Genomic DNA, 11,228 nt, shown 5'->3' on the forward strand with positions numbered 1-11,228 from the left:
CCCAAAGGAATGGAAATTGTCATATAGAAGGGGCACCTGCACTCCCGTGTTTATTGCAGCTCTATTTACAATAGCCAAGAGTTGGAATCAACCTAAATGTCCACTGACAGATGACTGGATAAGGAAAATGTGGTGTATATACTCGATGGAATACTATTCTGCCATTTTTTTTAAAAAAATGGAATTCTGCTATTTGCAGCAACGTGGATGAACTTAGAGAAAACTACGTTAAGTGAAATAAACCAGACACAGAAAGAGAAATGCCGCATGTCCTCTCTCAGAAGTAGAAGCTGAAAAATAAATAAACAAACACAAAAAAAGGGGGAAAAAAGAAAGACACGACAATCACAGTAATTCCTTGAAGTTTCAAAAGGAGAGAACAGAAATGAGACCAAGAAAGGTGGGAAAGGGGCAATAGAGGGGAGATTAGGGAGAAATTGGTAATGGGACACAAAAATTATTCATATTGTGTAATGATAAAATAAGATAAAATAGCCCACAAGTTAGTAAGAAAAGAAATCATTCCCACATTTCCAAATGTGGGGATTATTGTTATTACTATTTCCTCATGATTGTCAATGTTACTATTTATACTCTGCAAGAGTCTGCTCATTGGTTTGAAAGCAAGCTAGTGGCCCTGGAATACGAGGCTCCTTGGCATGTTTGGTTTGTTATAGCCGCACTCGCAAACCTGTCCAGGGGATGGAGGGGTCGACATAAGATGTGGACCCTCTTCAAAATCTCTCTTGATATTTGAGGTTTGCAAGACCTTGCCAACTTTCTTTCTAGTCTGCACAGTGTATCAAACAGTATGCATTTCAAAAGAGAGCTGCTACTTCCAGTAGTGCAGGCATGTAAAGACATGGGCCGAGACATCTGTGTAAGCCTAGAAAGGGTTGGCCCTCAATTATGAGTTATTAGAGAATTAAACAAGAGTCGATAAACTTTCATTGAATGAACCATTTGCACTAGGCTAACAAGTACACAGCAAACAGGTGACATCACGTTTAATGTGAAAAGCTTTACTTTTGTTTGCATTTATACTTTCTCAACTGTTTTGTTTTTTTTTTTTTTTCTTTTAAAGAAGCTGTCAGACCCTTCCAAGGAAGAATGTCACCCATCTGGCTTATTTTTAGATATGCTCCTCATTTGCATTGAGGGGGAGTCAGGAACACCAAAAATAATGTGATGTGTTCCAAACATATGAATTATTAATGGTTAGAGTCTTGCAGTGAATCAAAAAAAGGTGTACACTGAAAACAAACATATGGAGACAACATCTCTAAACTTCACAAGTAAATAAACTCACATCACTAGTCTTGTCCCATGTGCTGCTAGGATTAATGACATTTCTGGAAAATTAATGTTTCTTGTTTTATTAAACGGAGTCTGTTTCATGTTTTCATTTCTGGACTTATTAAATTATCACTTTCTGGATACAGCCAGAAATTTGCTATCAAACTTAAAATGTGATCAGTCATAATTGGATACTAACATGAGGGGAAAAATATATGTATTTTTGTCTTCAAAGTGATTTGGGATCGCGTACATACCAATTAAGAAAATACACTTCCCTAAAATAAAAATTCAGATCACTGTACATTATGTGACTTTTTAAGTGCTGACAGCACATCTGTCTTCCCGTTCAAAGAAAGAAGGTAATATGAAAACAAAATTGCATATTTTTGAAGTCAATCTACTAGAATATTATTTTCTCATGTTGGCAGCATATTAAATCAAAGAGTAAAATACTTACTAAATGACAAAAGTTACAATTTAAAACAAGAGGGTAAATAGAGCATGAATTAAGAGCTTTAGTTAGTGTGTGTTTGTGTGTCTGTGTGTGTGTGTGCGTGTGTGCGTGTGTGTGTCTGTGTGTGTGTGTCTGTGTGTGTGTGTGTGTGTGTGTGTGTGTCTGTCTGTGTGTGTTTAAAATCTTCTTGGTGAAGTATTGTTTCTCAGATTCCCCTGAGGATAGGTTTTAATGCTTTGGGGATTAAAGAACCCTAATTCTTCAGATCTGTACCATTTTCTTTTCATGTGCAGCCTTGAGAATTTTCAGAATTCTGCTTTTCTCAGTATTCCTCATTGCCCAACTTTGACATCTTACAGAGGTGCTGGAAAGAATGATAAAGTGTAAACATATACACACCAAAACTAAAACAAAAGGAAAGCAAGCAAGCATGTGAGGGACACTGAGCTCTTGGAAATAGCTGCCACATACAAACAGCCTACAATTACCACTTACAAATAAGCCAAATATGCCCCACCACTGTGCATAGCAGCGACACAGCCAAGAATGAGGACACTGAGATTTTGGTTATTCACAGACAGCCACCGTCCTGGGTGATGTCACAGAGGACAGCTACCAGGGGTACATTTCTGCGAGGATCGCAACAAAACTCTGTTATTTCTTTAGACATTTGGAAATTTGGGTGGGCCTAAACAAAAGCAACTTATAAAAGGAAAACAAAAATACTCTTCATCTGAGAAATGTCAATACCCATGGTAATATGTTAAATGAGTACATATAGCAATTTAAAAGATGATTCGTAACAACAGTTTCTCTCTTCACTTAACGTGTTGCAGCAATTTGCTTAATGTCTGTCCCTCTTTTCAACAGAAAATCATTCTCATGGAGGCAGAAAGCACATCTCACCTACGCTGGGTGCTCACAACCTAAGATAACTGAAAGATGATTGTGTTTGGTTGGGAGAAGGATTTGGGTGGATACATGCACAGGGGATGGTTGGTGGACTGACATTTTTTAAGGCATTTTCTACCACACCTGCAACCTTTCGATTGTCCACAACTGTGCCACTGTGGTGTAGCGGGGCCTCCAGAAGCCAGTGAGAGAGCGAGAAACGTAGGACTTTTTCCCTCATGGCTCAGCGATTCCCAGTCGCAGTTGGATATTTCCACTCTGTCTTCTCTCACTGTTAACATACTGAGAAGCGAGGTCCTTTAGTATAAATATTTGGGCATGTGACCATCAGAGCTAAAAAGCCTTAGCAGAAGACCTTCTGCTAAGAAGCCTTGGTTATCTCGCTTTCTGACCTTCGGTTTTCTTATCTGTAAAAGAAAAATAACACTCCTGACCTCGCAGAGTTGTTGTGAAGGTCAAATAGATATCTTATGGGAAACAACACTGTCAACTCCAAAACACTGCAAAATGCAATGCTAAACATTTCTAGCCTGGGGCTCAGTAATTCAGGAGATCTTCTAACTTTTGGCCCACACCTGCTAATTCAGAGGTAGGGTCCGACTGTGAGCCAAAGCACCAGCAGTTTCCTTCTTCTCCCTTCTTACCCATCCAGGACTCACTCTTAGGGGGCTGCAAGGATCTCCATAGAAATCTACTCAAAAGCATTAGAGCTGACACTCAACCAGGTCACCGGGAGCCGGGAAGAATAACTATACACACACCTCTGAGTGTGACCGCCTGGGCATGCTCTTAACCTGTCCTGCAGATCAAAGGACATGAGCCCTCTGACTACAAATTCCCTCACTAACAAGTCTCCAAAGCCTGATGCTAGCTGATGTCCATTAGATCATGGTCCCCAACAGGCAGACCACACTGTTGCACGACTGTGCATGTACCCATGTTTTTCCAGGCTGGAATAACTCAGCTTTTGAGGTTCAGCTCAAGCATCATCTCCCCTCGGACACTCTGCCTGAAGGGATAAGCTCCCTCCTCTGAGATCCCATGCAAATAACTCCATCTTAGCACTCACTTTTGAACTGAAGTTGTCTGTGTACAAACAAATCTTAGCCCCTACTAGACTATAAAGTTCCTCAGTGACAGGGGTTGTATAGCCTCATCTTTGAAATTGCAACAATCCATCGATATTAACTGAACTAAATGGCAGTGATTAAATTAGCATGTATTTTTTAAAAGGGGAAGCAGGATCCAGCCCCAGCAGTCTGTGATTTACATTAAAACGAGCCATGAACCCTGCATCGGTATTGCTTTCTGTGCGATCTTTACTTGCTGGCTGTCAGGGATAGCCACTTTTATCCAATCCTCCCTATCATAGGGAGAACGTCTCCCCTCACCTCTTTAAAACCATGTGTGAAATCTCTTAGGAATATGGAGAGGACTGCAGGTCCTGGAGGGAGTGGCTCCTTGGGGATGTAGCTCCTCTGGTTGCACATGTATTTTGACATTTCACTAAATTCTGGACAATGAGGGAGCATGATGTGCTTATACATTGAGCCCAAGAATTGAAATAGTTTTACTGAAATCATCAGGAGATGTAAACTAAATTCAAGTAGCAGAAAACGTTCTGAATCTGTTTCTTTATTTAAATGATTTTTTAAAATTTTGTACACCCTCAAGATTTTTTTTAAAAGGATAATGAAAAAGCTCTGAGCTGAGGATGTGAAAGCTGGGTTCTATTCTTACTTCTACCTACTAACTGCACGTGCTTGAATGAAGCATTACTATGACCATCGAGTTGCCTCATCTGAAGACAAAAGTGTTAAATTGGACCAGATATCCCCAAAAATTGGGTTTCCTAGAAGCAGAATTTGAAATGGGATTTCTTGGGTATGTGATATATTGGGGGGAAGCTCTCAGTGGAAGGGTGGGGGGAAAGGACGCAGGAAAGGGAAGGGAAAAGGCCTGCACAGAAATGTGATCTCAGCTGCAGACCTGCGTGAGCCTGATCCCATGCAATGCTTTGGAGCATAAATTGCTTTGCACAGTTGATTCCAGCAGGGGGCTGACCTCCTCTACCCCCTTAGCAGAGAGTCAATGGCAGTGGTTTGCAAACACCAGGGAGGAGGGGGCATCCCCTTGCTGGCAAGTTGGAGCCCACCAGCCCAAGGTTATGCTCTTAAAGGGGAGCAGCTGTAAGCTATTAGCATCTGATACAGGAGCTGGGGGTGGTGGGGTGAGGTGCAGGAGGTCACCCACTGCATCTGCAGGAGAAGGAATTGGTGTCTATGACCTATTTTCAAATATCCCAGAAAAGTGAAAAGAAGTTATACATTTTCCTAAGACGATAGTGCAAAGACAACTAAAATGTCATGAATATTAGTTTTATCAATCAACTCCAGTAATGAGGGCGACCTCATGCTGATCTGAAGCTTGAAAGAGTTATGGATATCTTTGATTAAGGTAAAGAGGAAAAACTAGGTCATACTTAACAAATGCCATATGTTGATAGACAACACGCTTTCAAAATACAGAGCCCAGGCTAAGTGAAAGAGAAATGTTGAAGGTGGCAGCCTTCAGAACCTGAAGGGTCTGTGAGCTTAATGCACAGAAAGAGTGTCACCCCACCATTTGCGCAAGGCATTGCAGTGAGGCACTTTCAGTTTTCCCTGGTCCTAGTGCATAAATAAGATGCACTCATGATAACATGGATATGCTTCCCTGATAGCTGTACTAAGCCTGCACCCTCAAAATTGTACAAGAGTTAGATTTCTGGAAAGCAACACCTGTGCATAGGAACGTGTTCATTTCTGACTTAATACAAGCAGCGCTACCAACACTGTCACAAGCTCCTTATCTTGACCCTAAAGTTTTATACGCATAGCAGGTTGTTTATACCATAAAGTCTGGTGAATCTACTCATATTCTGAATATACACAGTAACCTCCAAATTTACAATGAAGCTTTTGAGTGGGATCACTTGCACCAACATTAACTTTTTAATTTATGTTTCCAAAGACACACACGTGCATATATTATATATATATATATATACAAGTGTATGTATACATATATACCTGTGTATTTGATACAGTATACAAAAAAATGAGCAAGTTCATAAGTGTATGTTCTACTGTGTTTTAAAAAAAAGTTTTATTAGAGTCACAATAAGGTAGACTTTTCAATCATGGTCAGGAGAAACACTGTATTTAAAACACGAAAATTTGCAATGAATAGCATAATGTTTCACTTGGGTCAAATTCAGAACTTTTGAGAAACCCAGTGACCCACAGCAGGAAACATAAAGGCCAAACTAGACCAAATCCCTTCTTTCCTGGTGACTGTAAAAGCCTGGCCACCCTGGCATATAACTTAAAACTCACAGCAAGGCAAACTGACCAATGAATATAACCCAGCTGGATATATTCACAAAATCGCTGCTCTGAAATGTGTGAGCCTGAGGCTGACATGTAGCTCTGGGGGAGGGTGGCGGGGGGGGGAGCAGTTTGATGTTAATTGTTTGTTTACCTTTTCTTGGAGGAGAGGCTGGTTCTCTAAGCAGAATTAGCTAATCGCCAGCTTCTCCCTTTTGCCAAAACAAACAGTTTCCAATTGCTGCTAGGAAGAGCTTCTGATCTCTAATCAGCTACCTAAGACAGCCCATCAGTGGTACTTTATAGGGTGAATAATATACCATTAAGCAAGAATCTCTTAACACTAATAAAATTCCAGAACCCCAGGGCCGAATTTGCCAGCAACCTGCTATTTTATTTTCCAACAGGATCACATCCACTTTATCCCCGAGCGGTCCCCAATTCTGGCAAAGAAGCACACACACTCTCTTGTGCACACAGGCTACTATTTCTTCTCAAATCCTATTCTCTGAGCCTCCTTTGAGAAAAACCAGGCAGAGAAACAGCACGTTCCAGGCCTGCCAATACTTAGCAGAGTGGCGACTTTTAAAGCTCTGAGACACATCCGCCCTTGCCACCAGAAACAGAACCAGGGGTGGCAGGAGGGGTCGAGTCTTTATTAAGAATGCCCTCACAAGCATAAGACATGAAGTCACTTTCAAGGTAAAGGAGTGACACAGCTCCACCATCTATAAGCTGTGCAGCTAACCAACCTTCTCAGTTCATCTGTTTTCTTATCTGTTGTAAGAGGATAAAATGCACCTGCCTCACTTAGTTGCTGTGGGGATTAAATGAGATGGTGCTTGTAAAACACCCACACAAGCATGTGGTACCCAGTCATCTTCAGGTAGTGGTAGCTTCTTATTGTCATACCTTGAATTATCCCAACATGCTTATGTGCCAAATTCACCTTTAGGGCAGGTACTCGGCCCCTACATGGCACACGAGGGGTTGACACTGAGGTGCCCACACGACCCCTTCAACATGGCAAGGCCTGGATGTAGAGCAGCTGTGTCCAGCTCCATAGCTGCCCCCTTACTCCACACTCCACCACACCTCTTCATTCCACTGATTTAGCAGCATTTTCACTACATGCACATATTTTATTTGTGAACTTGGAACAGCCACGTGCCAAATGCCCTGTACAAGGCATCGCAGAGCCAGATACTGATAATTGCAAAGGTGCTAATGTGCACTGTTACTTGTGGTGAATGAGGGGCAGAATCCAGGAGCAACGATGGGGTCCAGAACTCTTCTTCCCTTCAGGATGAAATTCTAAGCTCTTTCATGTCAGGGCCAGCGTTGGATGATTCACGGATCCCCCGCCCCTGTTCTCATCCCCACACGTCAGTATTGAGTCGCTTGTGCTTTCCGGAACAGTTGACAGCCACTGTGCACAGGTGAAACAGAACCAGCCCGGAGACCTCTAGGTACCAGGTGTGCACATCTACCTATGGCTTTCCTGCCTGGTGGCTGTAGGGCTGGGCCGTGTAGGAAAGTGGGAAGAAGTGGATAGAGACTATTAGATTGCAGCGCCCTCAGCAGGTCTGTGTCAGCAGCTCACTGGGCCTGCAGGTTCCGGGTCACTGCCTACACCAGGACTCTGTAGGTTGGGTTCTTCTGAGCCAAGGCCTGGCAGCTTTCACGCTTAAGAGTCCACAGAGCTGGCTGGCATGCAGGGTGGAGGCAAGCCTTCTCCATCCTTAAAAAGAGGCCTAGAATTGTGCAAGAGAAGGTGGAAATAGGCACCTGATCCAGGAACAGCCTTCTCTGCTTGGGCTTACTTGCAGGAGTTGACGGGACAGGGGGAGGAGGTCCTGTGAACTAGATCTTCCTGAGACTTCCTCTAGCCCAGCTTTCCCGCCCATTAACAAATACCACATGCAGTGCCCTGGGTGGCTACAGCCTGGTTCCTGCACCATCCTTCCAATTATTTTAAAAAATAAAAAATTTTTAAAAAGCAACGCGCTGGGATGGGAAGCCTGGAAATTTTATAAGGAGAGTGTGTTGCTGTCTTTTTAAATCTTCAAAAAGCTTAATCCTTGCAAGTTAGATAAATCATATAGGCATTACCAGGTTAGGATTAACCCTCCAAGAATGGCTTTGCAATTGATTACAAAAACAGCAGTTATTAAGTCCTAACTGAGTAATTTGCAGCTTATTTCACTCCAGCTAATTAAAATGTAATCGGGATTGTCTGGCAATGTGTGTTCTGTCAGCAGTTTTTCTTCAGAAGAGAAATTGTGCCAAAGAGACCACAAGAAAACCCTTTCACTGGAACTGGCTTGATCTAAACGGCTTCTTTAGCCACCAAAACTGTAAAACAAATAAATTACAGCAACTGACAATTGAAAGAAAGAAAGGGGGAGGGGAGAGAAGGAGAGAGAGAGAGAGAGAGAGAAGGAGAGAGAGAGAGAGAGAAGGAAAGGAAAGGAAAGGAAAGGAAAGGAAAGGAAAGGAAAGGAAAGGAAAGGAAAGGAAAGGAAAGGAAAGGAAAAAGGAAAGGAAAGGAAAGGAAAGGAAAGGAAAGGAAAGGAAAGGAAAGGAAAGGAAAGGAAAGGAAAGGAAAGGAAAGGAAAGGACTCTTCCTCCCCAGGAATGGGCTGCTCTGTCTTCTGTTGTTGAACAATAGCATCTTCTCTGGAGACTGACTTGCAGGGTGGGCAGGAATGGTTTTGAAACCAGGTGCCTGGGGACCAGCCCTCCCCAGGATGTCTGCGTCATTTCAGTGCAGGAGGTGAGCATCGGGCTTTCCTTTCCCTGCAGACCCAGGGAAAGGAAAGCCACTAGATGTTGCTTCTTTGACTTAGAACAAACGACACTGGAGGCTCACGCACGCGCAAGCTTCATCGGCTGGCTCAGTTCCCGAAAGTCCCAACTTTGAGCGCCTCATGTATCAGCTCCTCATCTGCTCACCTGCCAGGAACGGCATCCCCAAGGGCTACGAAGAAGCACCCCGAACTTCACCGTGATGACGACTGCCTCTTCTGGCAGCTTAATTCCCGGGGACCTTCGGGAGACCCCCTCACCCCCGGGGGCGACAGGGGCGCCCAGGTTATTTAGGAGCCGAGGGCTCGGCTTCCAATCTCCGCCCAGCTGGGGAGCCCCCAAGTCGTCTTCTGGCCTCCGCAGTGTTCCCCGCGGCGAGGAGTTGGGGTCTTAGGACAGGTGGGCGACGAAGACCAGGGGGAGACGACGACGGCCGACGAGAGACGGAGGCTTCTGAGCGGATGATCGCAGAGCCCGGCGCTCGGCTCGGCTGCAGCCGAGACGCAGCTGCGGGGCCCGCGCCCGCGAGTGCCAGGGCTGCTGTCGTGCGCGCACGGGCACCCGGAGTCTCTGCGCAAGTCCCGCGGGGCTCCTGGCCCCTGTGCAGGGTCCCCGCCATCCAGGGGCGACAAGCGTGCTGTTCCCCGGACCTCCCACACAAACACACACACACACACACACACACACACAACACACACACACACACACACACACACACACACACACACACACAGAGTGCACCCTCAAGCTGAAAGATCCAGGGGACCTGAGGGAGACACTGACCCCGGGACTCGTCCCCGGAGCACTCAAACGCGGCCCCGCCAGGTCCCCTGTCGCCTGCATCTCTTCCCACGATGGCAAGACCTTGGATCTCGAGGGCTCCGAGTAGGGTCGCGCTCAGCCATCAGCACCCCCGTCAACACACACAGACACACGTCCGGGAACACACGACTTGGCCCGAGGGCCCTGGCTGGGGGGCTCCAAGGGTGGGGTCGCAAGCTCGGGGCTCGCTGAATGTCAGAGCCATCGCTCTAGAGACACACACGTGTCGGCCCGCGGACACCTGCAGGGGGGCTGGGACACGTCGTGCGGGAACACGCGCGCCTCCAGGAAGGCCCCGGAGCTCCCGGGAGAGAGTGAGCGGGACCCGCCACGGGCCGGGGGTGTCCCGCGCCCGAGTCCCGGGAAGCGAACGCATGCACACACGAGCCACCGCCCCGCTGTCCCTCGCCTGGGAAACCGCCTTGGGTTTTCCACTGGGAAGAGGGACTTGGGGAAGATGCTGCGGGCTTCTCTTTCGTTTCGCGAGCAGGCAGGAGGCAGGGGGAGGAGTGCTCGAGCGCCCCGATGGGAACGTCGCGCCGAGGGAGAGCCGAGGGCAGCCCGCCAAGCTGGGCGACAACTCTGGGCGCCGAGGCTGGGAGGCGCGCGCCCCGGTGCGCCCCGCTGCACGGCCCGCGGTGCCAGAAAGGACCCCGGGCGGGCGGGTGTGTGTGGATGGCGGGGCTTGGGCGGTGGGTGGGTGGAGGGGGGTCCCGTACTGGGTGGCGGGAGGGGGTCCCGTACCTGGAAGTGCTGGAAGAAGGCGGAGATGCGCGTGATCTGCAGGCTGAGGCACCTGGAGGCGCAGCGGGCGCGCTGGACGCTCCCGGCACACAGCGACTCGTCCAGCCGCCGCCGCGCAGCCGCCGCGCCGGGCCCGGCTGCCAGGCAGCCCCCGGAGGCCGCCAGCCAGAGGCAGAGGGTCAGGGCGGCGCCGGGCACCATGGCTGCGGGTAGGGCGCGCGGGCGCCGGGCGCTGCTGGCCGAGGCTCCCAGCTCGGCGCTTGGGTCGCAACTGCCGGGGAGCGCGCGGCGGCTGCAAAGTTCAATCGTTCAACTCCAGCCCCGCGCGCTCCCTCCAGGGGAGGAGGAAAGGGGACCGACGGCCGCGCCATTGGCTGGAAGAAGCGTGAGTGACAAGGGGGGCCGGGCGCAGGGCCCGTGGGCAGGTCGAAGGGGCCGCGAGCCCCGGCGCCAGAAGGGAGGGCGAAGGCGACAGTTCCCCCGCGCTGCACCGGGCTCCGGGTGGCCTGGCCCCCATGCAGGCGTCTCCACAGTCCGCACGAACATCTTGCTGTCCCTCCCACCCGAGCCGGGCCTGCGAGGGGACACGCTCTGTTCGGGAAGAGGGACCCCCCCCCCACCCAGGGGTCAGAACTGCCTAAGGAATGACAGAGAGCCCCCAAGTTGTCGGCTGTGTCCCTAATTTCCACCCCAGGTCCAGGCTTCTCCTACTGCCACATATTTGAATGTCCCTTTGCCCAAGTAGTGGAAAAGAGGTAAGACCGGGCAGGAGGGGACATGGACATTTGCCTGACGGTGTCCCTCCTTTCCCTCCTTCCCTT

At 48.0% G+C, this 11,228-nt stretch overlaps 1 protein-coding gene across 1 annotated transcript in view; it reads right to left on the minus strand.

Annotated features, from left to right (window-relative positions):
- The window catches only part of LOC134368947 (anosmin-1-like), a 177,938-nt gene extending 167,330 nt beyond the window's left edge, over window positions 1-10,608 (minus strand). Inside the window, exon 1 of the mRNA XM_063085184.1 lies at window positions 10,408-10,608. Coding sequence (XP_062941254.1) covers window positions 10,408-10,608 — 201 coding nt within the window. The remainder of the gene's footprint in view (window positions 1-10,407) is intronic.
- Between the last annotated feature and the right edge of the window lie 620 nt (window positions 10,609-11,228).

The sequence above is a fragment of the Cynocephalus volans genome, chromosome Y (assembly GCF_027409185.1).
Source record: "Cynocephalus volans isolate mCynVol1 chromosome Y, mCynVol1.pri, whole genome shotgun sequence".
Taxonomy (NCBI): domain Eukaryota; kingdom Metazoa; phylum Chordata; class Mammalia; order Dermoptera; family Cynocephalidae; genus Cynocephalus; species Cynocephalus volans.